The sequence below is a fragment of the Brachyhypopomus gauderio genome, chromosome 18 (genome assembly GCF_052324685.1).
Source record: "Brachyhypopomus gauderio isolate BG-103 chromosome 18, BGAUD_0.2, whole genome shotgun sequence".
Lineage (NCBI taxonomy): Eukaryota > Metazoa > Chordata > Actinopteri > Gymnotiformes > Hypopomidae > Brachyhypopomus > Brachyhypopomus gauderio.
The window spans coordinates 9,553,031-9,573,961 of record NC_135228.1 but is presented as its reverse complement, the minus strand read 5'-3'; the positions used below and the strand labels follow the sequence as shown (position 1 = coordinate 9,573,961).

Below are 20,931 nucleotides of genomic sequence, written 5' to 3'. Positions count from 1 at the left end.
CACAGTATATGTGTCCAAGGTGTCCTGGTTTTCCTAAATAAAAATTATGGTCACCCTAGTAGTATACATCCCAGTAACAACAGATAGTAGTATACATCAGAGCAATACAATATTAACACAGGGGGAAAGGCTGTGCCCATCAATACTGACTTAAATGCACATTAACAAAAGCATTTAAATGGCACTACTCCACCCCTTTATGATTAATTATATACATTCCTGAACATTCCTGTTTTTATGTATTTAAGGACATATGTGTCCATACTTGTAGTTCGGTTCCCTTGGTCCGGACCAAACAAGAAAATTACACATTATTGATATGTTGATACATAATGCTTGGTCCGTTGTAGATGCCTTTGCTTCATTTTATATTCATACCTCAAAACCAATTAAGTACGAACCGCACCAGCTTATACTATTGTACACCAGAGATCGAAATGAACTGTTCATACTTAACCTAACTACTCTAATGATCCGCACTAATAGAGCACTTACAACTGTTTAAGTCTGAACACAACCTATGACGTTTACGATTTGGGGGCTGGCTTAGAGTATTAGGACGTTTGCTCCCATCGGGCTGACTTGTTTAGTGCTACCTTTCTCCACAAGATGTCAGTAGTTGTCTGTACTTTGTAGGCAGTCACTCTAAATAAGAGTTCAAACGTGATTCTGCGTGCCGCGCACATCTACAGCTGACCCATCGCCTGTAACGCAGATTACTGGCATTATATTAGTTTATTCATGCTTCACTGTAATTTAGTAAGATTAAGAACTGTATTTATTACATTCGTATATTACATACATATATTTTATGGATATATAAAGAATTGTATTTATTACATTTTCACAACTGACATAGGGTAAATTAACTTAACATAGGGTAAATTATCCTAAACACACCACCAGAAAGGAGGCCACAGCCATCTTTGTACAATCACTGGCTCCCACTCAGAGAATGGACATGCATATGCATAATATGGTGCAAAATATGCTTCTGTTTGATATTGTTCATTAGGTAACTTAATGTCTGAAAGAAATAAACAGATGTGGGCAGCCAGGCACCATTACTGTATAATCAGGATCGGGGTGGGGGCATACATGATTGTTTTACTACACCATTATTTGAATTTATTTGAAGTACTAATTTAAACAGCTGTGAGATTTGTAAACTAATTATCCATCCATTATCTGTACCTCTTAATCCCACTAGTCGGGGTCTTGGGGGGCTGGAGCCAATCCCAGCATCTCCAGGTAAAGGCAGGGTACCAGTCCACCACATGGCCAACACACACAGGCAACTTAGAGTGATCAATTAACCTACATGCATGTCTTTGGACTGTGGGAGGAAACCAGAGAAAACCCACGCAGGCACAGGGAGAACATGCAAACTCCACACAGAGCAGCCCAGACCGAGAATCGAGTCCAGACTGCTTTGCTGTGAGGTGACAGTGTTAACCACCACACCACCATGCCACCCTGTAAACTAATTATCTAATATAAAAATATATAAAAAACAGATAAAACCAAACCTTTTTTTTATCGAACAACTTATTATAGAGAAAAGCATGGCATATTCTTTGTTCTATAAACTACATTCAAGTCAAGTCATCTTTATTTCTATAGCACTTTTAAATGAGATCAGGTGCCGACCAAAGTGCTGAACAATAGATAAAATAACACGTACCTAAAAATATAAAACAAAAAATGTAAAAAATAATAATAATAATAAAGACACTGGACACACTGACACCTACTAAGTAACTGGTTTATTATGTGCATTATGATCTCATTAGTCACATTGACATCCACCAAGCATGCTAGGTGAGTTTAATATTTTTTCATTAAAAGACTACAGCTTATAGTTGTTTGATACATACCACGTCACGCTAGTTGTTTTGTCTAAGTCATGTTTCGTTCAAGCCATCTGTTGCTGTGGTGCTAAAATACTCATATGACTTGTTTGTCAAGTGCTGTAGATGTTTTTGCTGTGGTGATGAATAACGTCCATTAAATGAGAATGTTAGCTACAGATAGAAACTTGACAACACATGTTAGTCTTGTCAGATTAGTTTATATATATATATATATATATATATATATATATATATATATATATATATATATATATATATATATATATACATATATATATATATATATATATATACATATATACACACACACACACACACACACACACACACACACACACACACACACACACACACACACATGCCCACACTCACATACATACACACACACACACACACACACACACACACACACACACACACACACACACACACACACACACACACACACACACACAACAGCTTCCGTACTTTGTTGCTGCCATAGTACAAACTGGCAGTGCAAATCAGTGTTTATTAAAGTACAGTGGAAATGGCACATCCTTTTTTCTGATGGTCCAAAGTGTTTATAAAGATTCCATAATATGCTATCAAGTGAGCTTCTTTCATACATGACAATCACATTCCTGTTAATATTACACCCCCCCCAACTTTTGCTCTGGCATCTGTGAAGGGGAAATGAAATTTAGCCTTTATTGTTGCCCTGTAGCTTAACATGGCAGAAGGGCTCCATTGTAAGTACATAACATAATTCCCCCCCCCCCCCCCCCCACCTTGTGCTATAGTCATTCATATACCATAATAAGAATGTGGGATCATGATTCCTTTTCCACAGACATGTCCCTTCAGGCTTATTATTGTCTTGACTGACGAGGTCTTTACTGCCTCACAGAAGGAAATGTACTGCAGATCCCAATGAAGGGCCTTGGCACTGCACTGAGATTACACAACTGCCCCTAAATATATAGCTGTTTTAATAGGAATGTTTACTTTATGTAAGGTTTGAACCACATGACCTACTTAACTTGGGTTGTAATTCCTGTGCAATTATGCTTTGACTACACTGTGTTTCCTGATGTCCTGTTATGGGCCAGGAAAGATCAATAATATGCACAGATTGCGTGACCTGGTGCAATATGAAATCATCACACAAACACCTTAGTTCAGATGTGTCATAGTCCTGTATGTGTGGGCCAGAGCTTAAAACAGTTTGGTGACTTCCATGATCAGCCGTACCTGTTTCAACTCATCAGTTCTTTGCAGGATTCAGCAGATGAGTTGAAGCTTGACTGTAAACATGCTGGTGTGATCTATGGCCCTCCAGAGCCAGAATTGGTCACTATTGCTTGAAAGGCATACTATGCGTAAACAACAGTGGAAATAGCTATGCCAACCACTCCTTATTTCAGCAAATTACAGTGGAGGAGTGTTTGGAATGGTGTATATGCATGAGCCTTTGGAGGTAGTAGGACCTATTCTGCAGGTCATTGTTAAACCACTTTCATATGAGGGACTGTGGTGAGAATGGACAGAGCTATGTTCACATAACTTGAAAAAGTCACAGTTGGCAAAGTTGGCAGTGAACTTGAAACTCAGCACAGGGAGTTTCAGCCACATCCAGATTGTCATACTCTTCATATTCTCAGCCCCCCCAAAAGAGAAATAATAAGAACAATAGCAGACTGAAATAACCCTTTATTAAACGCTAAGCAAAAAAAAACATTAAACATTAGAAGAGTAACATGTAAATTAAGCTTTGTTTTATGGGTAGCAAATATGTTGAGTAATGCCTGTGTGCAGTTTATTTTTATTATTATTATTTTATTGCAGAATTGCTATTTTTATTGCATGATATTTAAGGCCAACAAGGCATTCGAGGCAAGCAGTTGATTACTCACAAGGTCACTTGAAAACATCCAGGATCCTGGGTGCTTTCCAGGTCAACAGAGGGAGTTTCTTGTAAATGCCCATGTTTCTTCTCAATGGCGACTCCGCTTGGTCATATGGCAGTACTGCGGCATTAAGAAAAGTCACGTGATTTACAAGAAATCCATGAAGGCATTTAGAGCATCCAGTGACTGGGAGCACACCAACTGCGGAAAGGGTTTATGTAACGTTGTGGCTGCGCTGTCACTAACAATGCAGAATCATCATTCATAAAAAAAGTTCAGAGATACAGACAGAGATCTCAGTGAGAGGTTTCTTTTGCTAATGTTTTCTTTATTTTTTATTGAGTACTAACTAGGTTGTTTGAAGTAGGTGTCAGGTGACTGTTACACTTGAATATGCTCTTAACATTTTTGCTGCTTTTTTACTGGAAACCAAGCAACTTGCAAAAATAGCAGTAGTCAGTATGTGATCAATCTCTATGCTCATTGTAGTATGCATGAAGCAGACCTCTTTTTGAACAGCTATGCAGTGTATAACAGAGAGCTAGATCACAGAAATGCATTTTCAAAGATTAAAAGGCTGGGGGAACTGAGAGACTTGTTCCCATGGTGTAGACACGAGACTAAACCAAACCTAACCTCAGCAGCGCTTGCAAAGCATGTGCGGATGTAGTAATGCTCAGTTCGTGTCTGAGACAGCAAGGTTTCTGTGGTAACGCACCCCGTGACCTGCTGCAAGCCTGCAACAACATAAACCAGGCTGTGTGTCACACCACTGTGCACTACCAACCTCTGATGACACTCGAAAGATGAAGGTTTTTTTCCGTCCCTCATTGCTGCACTGATCAAAACATTCGCCCACTGTTTTTGTTTATAATACAGAGGTAACTGCAGGCGTGGTGATGATACTTGGGTTTTATAAACCCATGTTAACTCCATAGGAGTTAATCTAATAGTGTAATATTGATAATAAAATAGTGTAATACTGATGGAGGGCTACCACAATATTAGAGGCATACCTACTCTGAAGAACACTGGGAATTTAAGATGAGACAATATACAGGTTTAGGCAATATTTTTTATTAGGCTGCAAATGTGACACACACTTCCTTCACAGTCCATAACAGGAAGTGTTTATAATAGAAACCTTTAAAGAAATACCATAATGGCTTAAGAAGGGCAAATAAGAGCCAGAGCACAATTCTCTCTCTTTCTCTCTCTCTCTCTCTCTCTCTCTCTCTCTCTCTCTCTCTCTCTCATCTCTCTCTCTCTGTCTCTATCTATCTATCTCTCCCTCTTTCTTTCTGCCTGTTTGGCAAGGACCAACGTCTGGCACGTCAAGTAAAACAGGTTTGGCTTTATCACAACATACTGACCTATTAAAAGTGTGCTTCAAAAGTATATAAGAATCCATGAACTGAAGAAATTAGGGAACATTTGATTAAAAGCATGAACCTTCTGGGTTACAAAACAAATCAAACTTGGTGGTGTCATTTGTGCTATTAGCTATCGCAAACAAAGTATGCAAAGAAATGCACCAGTGTTAAAAACTCATGCAGTTGGTTGGGCTTAAGATGGAAAATAATAAATAGTATGTTAGTAATATTTACATGTGCTATAAAGTACATGTGCTGTAATGTGATATTTTTTGAATGAGATATTTTTTGAATGGGATCTTTTTTGGATTTTACCCAAGTTTTCCCTATTTCAGTTCTAGCCAATTCCCATCCATCAGGTAATTCTCCCCCTGTCACATGACAGCTGCCAACCAGGGAGGGTGAGGACCGTCACATGCTTCATCTGAGGCACTTCTAGCCAGACACCGGATCTGTAGAGCTGTAGATCAAGCAGCATCAGGGTGTGGTATAACACATTTGGAGCATTGCCCTCTCCACCCCCTGTTGATGATCTCACAGACATCCATGCCTGGAACTATAATTGTCAGAGAGGAGAGAGACTGTATGTAACCCCCTGCCTCCCAAGAGCACAGCCATTTTTGCTGTCTCAGGTCTGCGGCCACAGCATAATCAGGATCAAACTCACGATCAACGTTCTATTGCATCATTTCTGGTGTAAAAGATTCTTAAACTACTTTCCATGTTTGTTTTGCTGGCCAAGAACATATTTTAAATGATTTTCAGTGATGACTTTAAATGTTTGTGTACTAATGTCATACAGCAGACGCAGCCTACTGGAAATTGGAACAACAAATTCTGTCAAATCTGAAAACTTTCATATTAACAGAAGAGAGCTGTTACAACCCACTTCTAGGCAATGAAGTGATTGGTGAATGAACAGATATAGTCTATAACAGTGCACTGAAGAATGAAAAAGAGAGGAAGGCTGCATACACAGACACACACAAATACAAGACAAGAAGTCCTAACAGGTCTAATAATGTCATCACAGAGCGAGCAACTCAAGCACATGAGAGACGGCACAAGATGAGGAGAACTGTTGAGTTGATGCTAGTGAAATGCAGACCATTTTATCTGACGAAAATTACCCAGACATTTTCATTCTTGCTGTGTTTACATTCCATGGCCAGCAAGCTTATCAACAGCATTCAGTATACTGCACGATACTATCAACTCAAAGATCTGCACTGCTGGTTGCTGTGTTCATTGTTGTGAGTTACTTTAGAAGATCAAAACACATTGTTTTGTTTTTCTGCCCTGCAAAGCTCCTCCAGTAAGTAAAAAAGCCTGACCAAACATGAGTAGATGATGGGATTCAGGTCTGCTTTGATTGCATTAACTGGGACATTCGAGCAGAAGAATGTACTACATAGAGAGGTATGCTGTAAGGGTGACAAGATACATCAGTATCTCCACTGACATTAGAGTGCCTACAAAGGGCCTCAGGACATACCCCAACCACAAGTCCTCAGAATCTGTTACTTCCAGTCAATAATGCACATGCTCTACAGCACCTGTCTCGGGAAACACTGAAGTCTAACAAAATATCCAGGTATGACCTACACAGAACCACAAAAGAGGCCATGACACCCTACTGACTCAGGCTGAAGTGTTAATAGCACACTCCTGACAAGTGTTGCTTGTTGCATAGCCTTCAACAGATCACAGACAGTTATAACAAGAATAAAGTGGTTATCAACCAAGTGACCTGAACAATGTGTGTACTCTCTTTGAGGCCCTCAGTACAGATACGCAAAGGTAGAGACAGACGCAGCCCTCAGTACAGAGGCACAGACACAGAGACACAGACACAGCCCTCAGTACAGAGGCACAGACAGAGACACAGACAGTCCTCAGTACAGAGGCACAGACACAGAGACACAAACACAGCCCTCAGAACAGAGGCACAGACACAGACACTGCCCTCAGTATAGAGGCACAGACACAGACATTGCCCTCAGTACAGGGGCACAGACACAGAGACACAGACACTGCCCTCAGTAAAGAGGCACAGACATTGCCTTCCGTACAGGGGCACAGACACGCCCTCAGTACAGGGGCACAGACACCAAGACACAGACACAGCCCTCAGTACAGGGGCACAGACACAGAGATACAGACACAGCCTTCAGTACAGAGACACAGACACAGCCCTCAGTACAGAGACACAGACACAGCTCTCAGTACAGAGGCACAGAGTTAAAGCTTTTGGAGGCACTGGAGCCAACAATTAATCTCAGCTCCTTCAAATACAACTTACATTTCAGTCCATGTATATTGTTAGATAATGCATAATCTAAAATGAAAAGTTTAACAAGGGTGGAATTACAACATTCACAGCGAATGTGTACGTCACTATTCCAGTTTAAGTTCACTGTTCCATTCATTTATGATCATGGAGTATTTGTAAACAGCTACAGTACAACAGTAGTAAAGTGAAAAAGGGGCCCCTACAGGGAATAAATCTGTAAGTCCATATGAAATGCTACATATATGCTACATGCCACTTGTTGCCTTCTATGGAAAAGTTCTTTCCAATATTGATTTGTATAACCAGATTAATATTATTCCTGCTGCCATCATTACACACTTTCTCCCTGAACTCACAGGTGAGGTCAAACAATTACACATCATTATCTTGGATCAAGTCCAGGTCCTTTCGCTAGGTCCTGAAGAGTGTGCTATGTGTAGGTTACAGTTGATCTGAATGATCCCAGTAGAATGCTAAGCAAACATCATAAAGGAACTCTTGGAAGTCTGGTGTGAGCCAAACCAGAAAGTTCACTTTATCTCAGTTTACTGTAAGAGGCGGGTTTTATGTTAACAGCCCGGTTCAAAACCATGAGACGTCACAAATCATGTCTCAAATAACAAAAATGTCATGTTCACAATAAAGGGCCCATATCTTACATTTTCCTTTATTTTATGTTTTTCCATGATGTCTATGTACATTACCAGTATGGATTTGTAAAAAAATAAAATAAAATTAGGTTAATAATTAATCTTTACATGACCATTATCAAACCTTACTTTATCACTCAGAATTAAACAGTAGGTTTAATTAAACAGTAGGTTTAATTCTGAACCTTAATAATGCTGTTGCCCCTCCTCTGTCGTCATTGTTCATGGCCACACATTGGCATGTGTTCATTTTCTTTTGGTTTCTGTGCTTTCTCTTTGTTTTGGTTCTGTGTCAGAATTATACACCGATGTGGATATAAGGACGTGAGGATATAAGGTAAACAAGCTCTGTTAAAATTGTATGCTCTGTTTTGAGCCTCATTAAAAAAGCACTCTCAAACATGCCTGAGAACTACAATGTAAGTGGGTGGGGCTAAATTATTATAGGCTGAGTAGGAAGATATGTTAATGAGTTTGTTCTTGGAACATGAACAGTAATGTGAGGGAAATTTAGTTTATATGATGGGCCCTTTAATATTGATATTACTGACTCAGTCCTACTTAAAGTGAATTGTAATGTAAAATTTCAAACTGAAATATATTTGCTCCTGTTTTGTGTCCGCAGAAGCCTAATTTGTATATGAAAATGTGATGTCTTGCAAGTTTTGCATTGGAACCTGTACTGATGCACACTTGTACCTCGTGATACATCGCATGTAGCCTTATTTTTTTCTCAGTTAAGCAAGCATGGAATGCAATTCGAATTTTCTTAATTCGATTCAGCTTTAGTTTAATTCAACATTAAATTAAACAACATTAAACAACTACTTTTTAAGTTCATTCAAACCTGTAATTTGTGAAGTTTGATGACATTGTTAACCCAATAGGCTGATTTTATTTCCCAAATAAAACTGAGGGATGCAGTCAGTTCAACTCAATAAATTCAATCTTTCTTAAATATTCTTACCTCTGCACTGCAGTTAATTTGAAGATCATTTGTCAAAACACACATAGTCAAAGAATTAAATTTTGCTGTTGGCTTGTGATCATCGATCATTGTTTTAAACACTGAATTTAGAACTAAATTCATAGATTAGTCATAGATTAGCATATGGCATGAAACAGACCATTTCTGTCTGCATGGAGTAAAAAGACATCCAGCAATGTAATGTTCTGCGTGACGCAGAGCATGAAAGCAGACACAAACACTGAGGAGAGCGAGATTTATTAAATGGAATTCCATAGGCTGAGTCGTAATACTGGGCAGGGGTCATATTAGGCAGGCAGTCAGAACATGAAATATAAATAGGCATGACTTACAATACAAGGAGAACACAAACCAGGCAGGAACACACAGAGATTGTACGGGGGACAAAGAACACCAAAACACCGAATGAGCGAATACGAATTACAACACTGACTGAAAAACCAAAGCACAAACCAACTCAAAGTACAAAACAACCGATAACCGACACGGGAGACACAGGGACTATAAATACATTGAACTAGACTAGAAACAGGTGAAGACAGTAACGACACGGGCATGGCAGATGAGGGGAAACCATGGAGACAGACAACAAGGCGGGATCAAGGAGCAGGGAACAACACAAACACGAGGAACAGGGAAACCGGAGTGACAGCTAGGAGAGGGGGGCGTAGCCCTAAGTGACAAGCAAATTGGTACTCAATAGCTTGATTAATGACAATAGCTTTTTGGTCCAGAATGTCAGCTAATAACAATAAAGTGTTATCTTAATGATAATTACAGCTTATTGTTATCAGGACTGGTAAGTCTTCAAATAAAGCAAGGTTGTACTTTATTTCATATTTAAAATTAACATACAGATATTTATAAAGTAAATGTGTAGATACTAATTGATACGCTTATAATACTTTACAGTTATTATGTAAGTACAAGCAAATGAATATGTTATAATGCACAGCGCAACAAGAGGCAGTTACATGAATCACCCACTTAAGGTAAATTAATGGAACGCTATCAGTCGTTTAGAAGTTAGATTGCATGAGTTGCTTGTGGTCTATTGTAAAGACTGTGCTGTGCTGGGGTGGGAGGAAGGACTACTCCCCTTGAGCCTGCTACTTCAACTTCCTGTCTCCTGTCAGGTTCCGTTGTGCTTGCACAGATATAAACAATCTTCCAGTGGACATGATACAAAAAAGCATTTCATTGGAAACATGTTCAAAGATATTTTCACATGCAGTATATCTGTCAGACAAAGCTCAGTTCTACCAGTAATTGTCATGTTTTAATCATTTGCTAATGTTTATGTAAGACATGTGCCTGAGACATAGATTGGGGGAAGTACCAATGAAAACCCACCAGAGATTTTTTTTTCTTCATTATAATTTCAGGGAGTTACCACTGTGGTTTTTGCCTGCTAGTTAGTCAAATGTCTAATTATTTTTATCATATTAATATTCCTATTAATCTCTCTCTGTGTGTCAAAAATATATCATACAATAATGCCCAGAGACATTAGGACAATGTATCCCAGTGACTTTATACATTTAAGTTGTTCCCGCTTCCTGATTTCTCAAACTGCATCACTACATCTTTTAGCCCCACGTAAAACAGCTTCTTTCACTAATAGTGCCCCTGGGTCACTTTAGATCCCCAACAGTTGAAGGTTACAAGATGTAGATTGGATAGCTAGTTTAGGAGAAATTACATTGCAATGACATTCATTAGAGGCATATTTAGATCATCTTTAATGTTACAAAAAACACCCGTTACTCATTCTACTTGATATAATCTACTTTCAGTGAGGTTTGCCCAAACAACTTGTGACTGAACTCAATAGGTTTAAGTGAGGTTAAGTAACCTCAATACTTAAACTTGTCCCTTACATCTCTGCCTTCCTGCACTAATGCCTCATTTTCTTTCACAGCAGAATTGTCTACTTTCAGTGAGGTTAGTATAACCAATATTGCTGAACTTGTGACTGAACTCAATACTTCAACGTCTCAGCTTGATCCTTTTGCTACTTCTCAAATCCTATCTGCCTTCATTCTTTCTCTTAATCATTAACATTATGAACTCATCTCTGTCTGCTGGTCATGGTTCCCATTGCCTAAAAATGTCAGTTTTCACACACATTTCTTGGAGCCTGTAGTTGCTACTCAACTTCAAGCCTGTTGGCAAATTATCTCTGGGAAGGTGTTCAATCAGGGTTTCATACTCTTCTAAGTACTTCTAAATAACAAATGATCTTCCATTAGCAGCTAGTTCAGGTCTACGTTCTGTTCTTATCCTATTGGTGTAAATTGGATTGCCTCCAAAAGTATCACTTACTTTTTATTTTAATATTTAATATTAATTTCCATTGTTATACATATAACACACATCTGTACATGTCCTCATTGCCAAAAACTTATCTACTTCTTCTTCTACTCTTATTTAATGTCTATCTGAAAAAAAAAAAAAAAAAAAAACGGATAACCCATAACATCCTAGATCTGAACAGTAATAAGACTGAGGTCCTGTCGGTTCTAAATGTCCAATTTCCATGTTTTATTAAGTGACATTAGTCTCTCCTACTCAAGTCAATATTCCTGGCGTTATCTTGGATAGTACAGTGGAACCCCCCATTAAAACTCACTCATAGGTGTTATTGTCATCTTAGAAACAGATTTCCTCCTCAGCTACACTGCTCTTCAGTCCTAGTTTACATTTATTATATAGTAGAACCCTGGAACTCGATGCTAATCCGTTCCAGAAGGAGCATCGAGAAGCGATGCAGTCGAGTTCCGAATAAATCCTCCCCATAAGAAATAACTGAAAACGGATTAATTCGTTCTCAACCATCAATTTGAATTCTATTGCTAAGTCCGTCACATGAATGTCTTTTTTATACTTCTCTGTGATCGTCTTTTTCAACTCTATTGTTGTTCTTACCGTTTTCCTCTTCGTTGTTTCTGCTATATCTTTCTTGGGATCCATGCAAAAGTCACGAGTCGGGTCAGATTCCGAAGTTTTGTTCAAGCCCCGAGATTTTCTAAACATTTTGCGTCAAACTCCGAATATGTTGAGTACTGAGGCGGTCTAGTTCCGGGGTTCTACTGTAGGCCTATATAAATTCCATGGCTGTGGAACTCTCTTGCTCTAGACCTTAGTCTCTTAGCCTCTCGTCATGTATTTAAGAAAAAAACTAAAAACGTGTTTACTATGACTTTTTCTTAATTTTGTTAAAATTTTTATTTGACCCATTTTTAGTCCCCTCCTACTTTATGACCTACATTGAACATATATTGTGTTTTGCTGTATTGTGTTTTCAGGTGGTAAAACAGATTGATATAACTTGTAGACAAAATAGGTAGATATAGAAAGTAACTAGATAGGAAAGTACATTATTTCTCACAAGAAATTCTGTTGGGTGACTGTGGGGCTGTGACTAACACTCTAGAAGAAATAGGTACTTTTACAAATTCAGCTTGCCAGCACTCCCTGCTGAGTGTGTACTGTAGTCATCCTGTCTTGACCAAAACAGCTAATTGGGTGTAGTCAAATGCTGTCAGTACAGGTCTGTTATACCTTAAATGTACTGACTGGCTCATCAGATTTATTTTCTATATTGAAAACCTATGAAAATTGGGGAAATATAACCATGGTTGCGTAAACAGAGGTTTAGCTCTGAGGTTTATGCACAAGCTGCAATGTTCCTCTTTCCCAGGTTGACCACCATAAAATTTTGTAATAACATATTTGCTGAAGCTCTCCCTCCAACACATACAAAGTCTAGCCACTTAAATGTCTTAATTCAGTAATTGGATTCAAGTTAGTAAGCTTGTCCTGTAAAAAAAATTGTTGCTAAAGGCAGCGGACGTTATGAGGTGGCAACATTCACAGTGATCATATGTTGCAATTAGTCACTTAGAAAACTATATACCTATTGTTAGTGTTACATTGCCCCTCTTCTTAATTCACATGCAGTAATGATTTTACAGATATTCTATGCTCGATATATAAGCTTTGAAACAATGTGTACTGAGGTTTAAGACGTTAACTTGCACTGAAACGAACCCCTTACATTTGCTGAGTTGTCATCTGAATACTGCTTCCATCTGAATTGTTTACTAGTTTCCTATATATTCATGTTGTTTCAAATTTCAAAACAGAACTTATTACATTGAACATGCATTGCTGTGTGGTATATTAGTACTTTATTCATTTTTTTGTATTCTAGTGAATTAGGCCAGTCTGCAGTCTGTGCTTTGCTACACTACTTTATTAGACCAGACTGTAGTCTGTATGTTGGTATACTGGTATATGGGGCCTGTCTTCTGTATCATGTATTTAATATGACAGAATCATATTATATTTTGAAATTAAAGTGCATTATAATGGCACATCCTAACATTCATCCAAAGTGTAACCCTACAATCTTAATTAATGAATTTATGAAGTGATAGTTAATCATCACTCGTTAATGCTACACAGAGTCAGACTCTTACCTTTGCTATACAGAGTCTTACCTGTAATGTGGAACTTGGTCTTCTGGTATTATACCATGCAGATATCACAAATACAGTACTACAAATCTCAGAAGGCTCTGCTGATGTTTTGGCATTTCAATCATGACAGGACCCATAAACTTCCTCTCCTCTGTTGACAGTAGTAGTAGCAACCTCATGCTACTTCTGGCACCATGCTACCCCTTCCAAAAATGGCGACAAGAAAGGCAGAAAACAGGAGCTTTCTGGACAGGTGGAAGGCAGACAATCTGTTCACATATGTAAAAGTATCTGGAGTCTGGCTGGGACACATCAGAGTAGATGAATATGTAGCAAACTGAGCTGGAATTAACATTTTTTAATGCTGTTTTTCTTGCTATTCCAAGGCAACTCCATGCTACTTCATGGGTTTGAATGGCTGTAATTCATAGAAGGATATTACTATTAGTGCATTGGTTTATTATTATTTAATTTTTTTATTATTATTAGCCTGTGGAAAATGTTACTGTTAATCAGAAGGCTGCAAATAAAAAAGAGACATACAATATCTGGAGGATGATTTTTCAGTAAATATTAATGTTGGCCCATGACTTTGTCCAGGTTTGAAATGTTGGCCCAATGTGTATTTGAGTTTGACACCCCTATCTTACATAATTTTTTACTCAGGTCATTTAGCAGGTCAAGTACTGTGAAGGAAGTGGTCACCTTGCTACCGTTTATCCAGATATGCCCCATTGAAAGCCATTATGATCATATTCCATATGCACAGAGATGCTGGAAAATGGTAATAGCTGTAGGTAAATAGCTCTCGTAGCATCCACCACTTTGTTTTTGTGTTCATTTGTGGGTTAGGGTGTTGCACTTTAACAATAAGATACTCTGACACAAAGGGACTGCTTCATTGAATTTTAATATACTTTATTTATAGTAAAAAATGTTCAGGGACTTTATGCAAGCAATGTGTAATCAAAACTACATTATCTCTGAAGCATTCTGTTGTTGTGAAGCATACTCTTGTTCCAAACTAGAAATACCTGCTTTGGAAAGACTTGCTAGCTGTGCTTCTGAACTATGTGAAGCTGTATATACCACATTACTGAATTATGTCAAGCTGTATCCTCCAGATTACTTATTTTGTACTGATTTTGAGCTTTTGGAAACATTCTTCCTCTTACCTAGTCCCTAAAAACTAGAACATATTTATGAAATGTTATCAAGATTTAAATGACATAGATTAACTCCTTGCGGAAAGAAGGGAAATCGTTATGGTGACATCTTTTTCACAACAGTGTATTAAATTTTTGTTTCTATGCCAGAACACAAACTAATTGTTATTGTAGACAATACTTTATGACAATAAATTACCAATTGTCATGCTGATTGTTTTATATGGTTAAACTTGAAAACTTGAACAAGGTGGTGTGTATATATAATAAATATATATTTAGATATTTAGGTGACATTTGTCTTCTTTGCTTTTTGCTTCCTAGAAAACCACTACCACTTTGCAAGAGATATCAACAAGTGATGCAGACGTCCACATCAAAAACCCCAAAGAATAAATATAATCCTGTATAAGGACCGTTATTGTACCTAAGGAGATATTTTGGTCAACCACTCACAAAGCACCTGCAGCTCACAGCCTCTACAGCCTCTGCAGAACCAAGCAGCCACCATCTTACAGTGCTTATGGGTTTTGAGAGATCACACTTCCTTCCCAAGCCTTCTACTTTGCCGTGTAGTTTGTTTCAGCATGACTTGCCAAAAGGTGTGTCTGAAAGTAGTGAAGAGAGCTAGCCAAAATTGCCTTTAAAGAGAACTGTATAGGAAACTGGAATTGATTATGAACAAAACACAAAACAGCCACTTCTGGTGTCACAAGACAGACCATAAACTCAGACAGTTGTTGATTTACAATTACTCATATTTATATTATTTTGCTTTACAGTTCTCCAACTTAAGATATTTTATTGTTTATATGCATATTAATGTTTTTTTGTTTATGTATTATATTCTAGCTCATCCAAATGTATTAAAGGTCATTTTGTACTAAAAGAGCTTCAGTGTTCCTACTTCTAATTGTGAACAGTAGTGGCGCAAAAGGTGTTGGGAATTCATGAACCCATATAGCTTGATCTGAGTGCTTATGTGAATATGAATTGAGTATCTTTGTGAGTAACGTTTGTTAAGTCGGTCCTTCCACTTTAACTTGGGAGTGTAAAATTGAGAAAATCACTTTAAGCCAATTCTGATAGGTCCTTGCAGTCTAAAGAATACATCAACTTTTTATCTGTTGAACACTTCATCTAAAACAAGTATTGTGTTATATACATCATAAAATGGTCATCAACTTTTTAATGAATCCTGTGCAAAGACATTAAACACTTTCACTTTTTTTATTACAAAACAATTTATACATTATTTACAATTGTTCACCCAAAACTCGTAGAAGATCGTACAAAGGTTTACCAAGCAAAGTTTGAGAAGAAAAGCATTAAACCCCTGATGAATGAATAACGGAATCTGTCATACATCACATTAAATGAGACTACATGTTTATATACAGTTCAAACCTTAAAATCCCAATAAGGAATAGCATAAGATAGCTTTTTAGAAGGCTCCAAACCTAACAGCCTTACACCAAACAAGGCTAAAGGATTGCTACGTGGTTTTCTTCTGAAACAAAGATTGCAGTTTTTATAAAAACAGTGGAACAACCAGACACCTGAAAAAAATTCAAACCTAGTGTAACAACAGCAATAGTCCAAAGACATATCCATGAAACAAGATGTCGATTCACTGACATGCCATTCATCTCTGCTCCATTGCTGCCTTCCATCTGAAAATGTTGTCTGGCTAGAGTTTGGCTTTGGGTGATATCAAGTTCACAGACAGTGATGGATAAGGGCTTTTGGATGCCCTGTGTGAGGTATGAGGAAAAATGAATGGGCGGAGCACCCGGTGGTTCTCAGAGTGGACAGCCAATCGGAAGCAGGTTGGTGGTGTGCTGAGTGCTGCTCCATGGCTCGGTGTAGCTGAGGTCATCTGTTGAAGACAGGCCTGAGCTCAGTTCTGTGTAAAAGCGCAGTTCAAGTTCCTCCCCTAAAAGGAAATCAACAAAAACACTTCACATGAGGACTGATGCTCTTCCTAAAGACTACTAGGTTTTGTTCGCCTACAAAACTTTACATTACAGAATACGTAGCGCAGTGAGTCTCCAAAGCACAATTAGTAAATGCATGATGACCTTCAACACATAAAACAAGTAATGACACTTTTAGATGAAACTTCCCAAACAGAAAAATCTTGTTGACATCACATAACCTAAAGGACGTTTATTGATTTGACTAGCAAATCTAGCCAAATCTATTTTGGCAAGCAGTAGAAGACACAGAACTGAGAATACTGCCTGTTGTGGGGAAGCTGATCTGGCACTATATCCCATATTCATACAGCTAAACTAATTACACAGCACTTATTTACCTGAGTTATCACTCCATTGGCTCTCTGGACTGTGGTAAGATTCTGTCATGCCTTCATTGCACAGGAACCCCTTTCCGCTGTTATTGCTTTGTAGCCACTGCGTACTATCAAGTTCCAATTGCCGTGTGATCTGCTGGAGCAAAACACAGAATTTGTAACCGACTGAGTTTTGCTTGCTCTGTACTATTACAAACAATTGCACAATGCCAGTAAAAGGCATTTGGATACATAACAAAACCAGGGTATTCCTGACAATGAAAAAGCACAACGGACAGGGTAATTTTGATATTCCAAAGCCAAACTCACCTCAACTATAGCTTCATTTTCCTCGTAGTCTATGAAATGCAAAATAAATAAAAAACAGTACAATTAATACCATACACCACTTGCTCAGTATTGTTGAACAATTAATAGAATTGTAGATTAAAGATTGTCGAATTGTAGATTATAAATATATTTTTTTTTGTTACCTGTCGTGTGAATAGGCGAAAGTTGAAATCTATTTGTGAAAAAGTCGCTGTCAGAAATTTCCACTTCATATGCAGAGCAGGGTGGGACATCATAAGTAGGGCTTCCTGTGTCTTGAAAGAAAAGGCAAAAAAATAGTTTATTATTAGTTTTATTTCTAAATTAGATCAAAAAATAAAATGTGAGATAAATTAAAAAATAAAATCGATGCAAGATAAAGAAAAACGAAATAAAAAAAATCAAAAATAAAGCTGCAGTTTCAGCAGCAGACTACAGCAGAGGTAACAAGACTTACTCAGATTTTCAGTGCTGTCTATGGTGTTATCCTGAGTGGTCCTGTCTTCCTCCTTGTGCGTGTATGACTGCTCTCCAGTGGATGTTTCTTCCAAATCCATTTTCTCTGCCTTCACCTTTGATACCTGGTGAGCCAAAAGTCACATGCTCACATTTAGATCTCACTGAGCAGGTACTCATACCCGCCTAGATTTTGCCCCTGCACCAATGGTACTGACGCAGACCAGGAAACACGGCAATGTGTGCACAACTCACCTTCCTCTTCCTCCTGCAGTCGGCCGTCTTTGACCTCTTTCCTTTGTTCTTCTCCACCTGCAGCATGCGGTAGACCCGCACCGCCTCGCAGCCCTTGTTGACGCTCTTGTCCTTCACCTCCTCGATGTCGGGCAGCGAATTCATGGCACAACGGAAATTGGCCTTCCATGTTTTGGGATCGGGATCAGTGACGCCTGGCTTGAATTTTCCTGCAAACGTAGGCGGTGGAGCGTTGGTTGTTGTTTTTTGGATGTTGTTGTTTGTTTTGTGTTTTTTTTTTTGCTTTAGAATGCCTCATCACCTGTATGGATGGCCCACTGTTTGAACAAGCAGGCATCTTTGTCCATCTCCCAGCCATGGCGGGCAGCATGTTTCCATGGAATGGAAAACATTTTTTTCTCCTAAAAACAGGAACAAAGTAATATGGATTAAACTTTGACCATTTTTCTGTTGCTACTTCTTGGAAACACACTTGACAATTGATTACATTTTCTCCCAACAAATGCAGGTGCAAAATAATAATAATAATAATAATCACCTTATCCACCCAGATAAGTCCGGCAATTGTATTGGATTCTATCTTATCCTCCAGCCATGGTCGCATGCGCATTCTAGACACAGGCATGGTTCCTAAATCAAATGAAGAGAAACTTGAACTTACACTTGGAACTTTGACCGTACAATGCCAAGCAAAGAGAAATACCTAATATGCAATTAATTGTGCAAGGTGCACAAGGACGTGCATAAGGCACCGCGATGCTATTGCAGATTTCCGAGAGAACCGTATCATTTTATTAAGGTATTAAAACATGTCATCGTCAGAACCTTCCGCCTAAAAGCGCTCGGCACGAGTACGTTTAACATACTGTGATCATTTGACCGTGGTCTTCCGCAAAGGCTGCTCACGCAGCAAAGAAACGTTTTCAATGCAATCTTTAAATCTTTTTCTACATTTATATTACAGCATCAACCATGCATTACGGAAAATATAGCTCATATAACCAATACAATTTTTATAAATGTGTCATATTTCATAATATGTTAAAACAAAACACCGATGTTAAGATATCCCATAGACAGACTTACAGAATACTCGCGGTAATCCAAACAGGTCAGAGTAGTAGAAATAGAAGCGTTAGTCCACTCGGTCTTATGTCAAGTAGCTCCGTGAGAACTGAACTGTCTGTGACATGTAGTACTTACTTATATGTTGAGGCGGGGGGGCTTTCCCAAATTAAGGCGCATGCGCAGTTGAGAGGCAATTGAAGCGCGCTCAAACTTAAGTAGACTGATTTCCGAGAAATCATGCCGTTGCGAGCTATGCGGGCTACGTAGCGCTACTATGTATCCCGTTTAGGTCTTATACGCATGCGCGTGGGCATTACTTCAACAACAACTTTTATGTTTGTTAAAATACAAATGCATTTGTCACTTTGTTTCAAAAATAAAATATTGGTAAATTGCTATGCAAAATTCAAAATAAATAATTCAGTCATGTTTTAAAAAACATATATTTTTATATATGTAGGCATACTGAACTAAAAACACCAGCACAATTACCTTCATTTTAAATTGTATTTTAAATGATATTTAAGTGGATGTTAGCAATGCACAATATGCCCTGGGAGGAACTTGTAATCCTCGAGGTCTGAATAAGAAAACGGTGCCTTTCCGGGAAATGGGTTATTAAATTAGAGATACCGATAGAGGGAGCTACATAGAGGGAGCTAGATAGTCAGGATTTTACTGTAAACCTAGTTATTTATTAGAAAGGGATGTTTCGACCGACGCGTTTATGATATTCATATTGCGAATACCAGACATACCGCTACCTTCCGAGGTTTTAACTTTATACAACGTTTGCAGGCAAGGACCCCACCCCAATACGAAAGTAGGTTATGGCCAAGAGATTCTCGGATAGCTCTATTTTAAAATCTTATCATGATCTTTAAAATCAAAGGTAATGTACTACCAAGTGAATCAATCGGTGTAATGCCTATTTAACCGAGCCACATTCAAGTTTCTAGTGAAGTTTTATATCAGACTCAAACCTAATACGCATTACCGCTGTTGTACAGCTGGAGGAGCGGCGAACAGGGGGGTGTTTTCCTACGGAATTTCTGCTCCGTAAACCACTGGGTTTTCCCAAGGTCCATCCAGTAATATTCCCCCTGGAATCCCGTGTATTACCAACTGTCAAACAACTGTTAGGGAATTCAGATTATAGCCTATTAACACAAATGAAGTCTACTGCGAAGCCCAAAGCTTTCCGCTTCTTGATGCATTTGTGTTGTTGTTGTCTTTGCTGCATTAAGTCAACTTTCGCTGACAACCATAAGTCGCCAAAATCTTTTAATACATTTGTTAGGTAAAAGGCAGGAGCATAATAAAAACATTTTTAAAGTACCATTTAAAATTCTTAAAACCCTTATCAATATTTCATCGCAACATATCGAGGTCGATACGTCAGCGTAAAATATGATCGCATATAATAATATAGTATATTTATATGACTATATAATAATAGTGTATGACTATAACTATGACTATATAATAATATAGTGTATATAATTAGTGTATGACTGGCCAAATAATATTTGCTCCATGGGTTCAAAAGATAATTTAGATTTTCTAGCGTCGTGCATTATTGCATTATTACATAGGCTAAATGTAGATCGAAAAAAACTGATCAGTCCTGATTTGTCACTTCCCCACTTGTAACTTTTTCATTGTGGGTAATAAATGTCTTTTGCTGACAACAGAAACAAACCTACACACACCCAACCACTAATAATACAACCTCCTACTCTCCCTGAAAAATCCAATATGTGTGTGCTTGCGCTTTTGCATAGCTGTGGGTGTGTGTAGAGGCATGCATGT

The 20,931-nt window shown here is 38.2% G+C and overlaps 1 protein-coding gene across 3 annotated transcripts; it reads right to left on the bottom strand.

Moving 5' to 3' along the window:
* Positions 1 to 15,933: 15,933 nt before the first annotated feature.
* On the bottom strand, positions 15,934 to 19,287 carry irf1b (interferon regulatory factor 1b). Of its 3 annotated transcripts, none has more exons than XM_076979521.1 (9): positions 19,138 to 19,286; positions 18,590 to 18,681; positions 18,353 to 18,452; positions 18,052 to 18,260; positions 17,798 to 17,921; positions 17,505 to 17,615; positions 17,341 to 17,369; positions 17,035 to 17,167; positions 15,934 to 16,653 (listed from the first exon to the last, which is right to left on the bottom strand). In XM_076979521.1, exons 2-9 carry the CDS (start codon positions 18,674 to 18,676, stop codon positions 16,520 to 16,522), a joined length of 927 nt encoding a protein of 308 aa, XP_076835636.1. In that variant the 5' UTR covers positions 18,677 to 18,681; positions 19,138 to 19,286; the 3' UTR covers positions 15,934 to 16,519. The 3 variants fall into 3 exon arrangements, with proteins under 3 accessions (XP_076835636.1, XP_076835637.1, XP_076835638.1); XM_076979522.1 differs by having other exon boundaries at positions 17,035 to 17,164; XM_076979523.1 differs by lacking the exon at positions 17,035 to 17,167 and having other exon boundaries at positions 19,138 to 19,287.
* Positions 19,288 to 20,931: the final 1,644 nt, after the last annotated feature.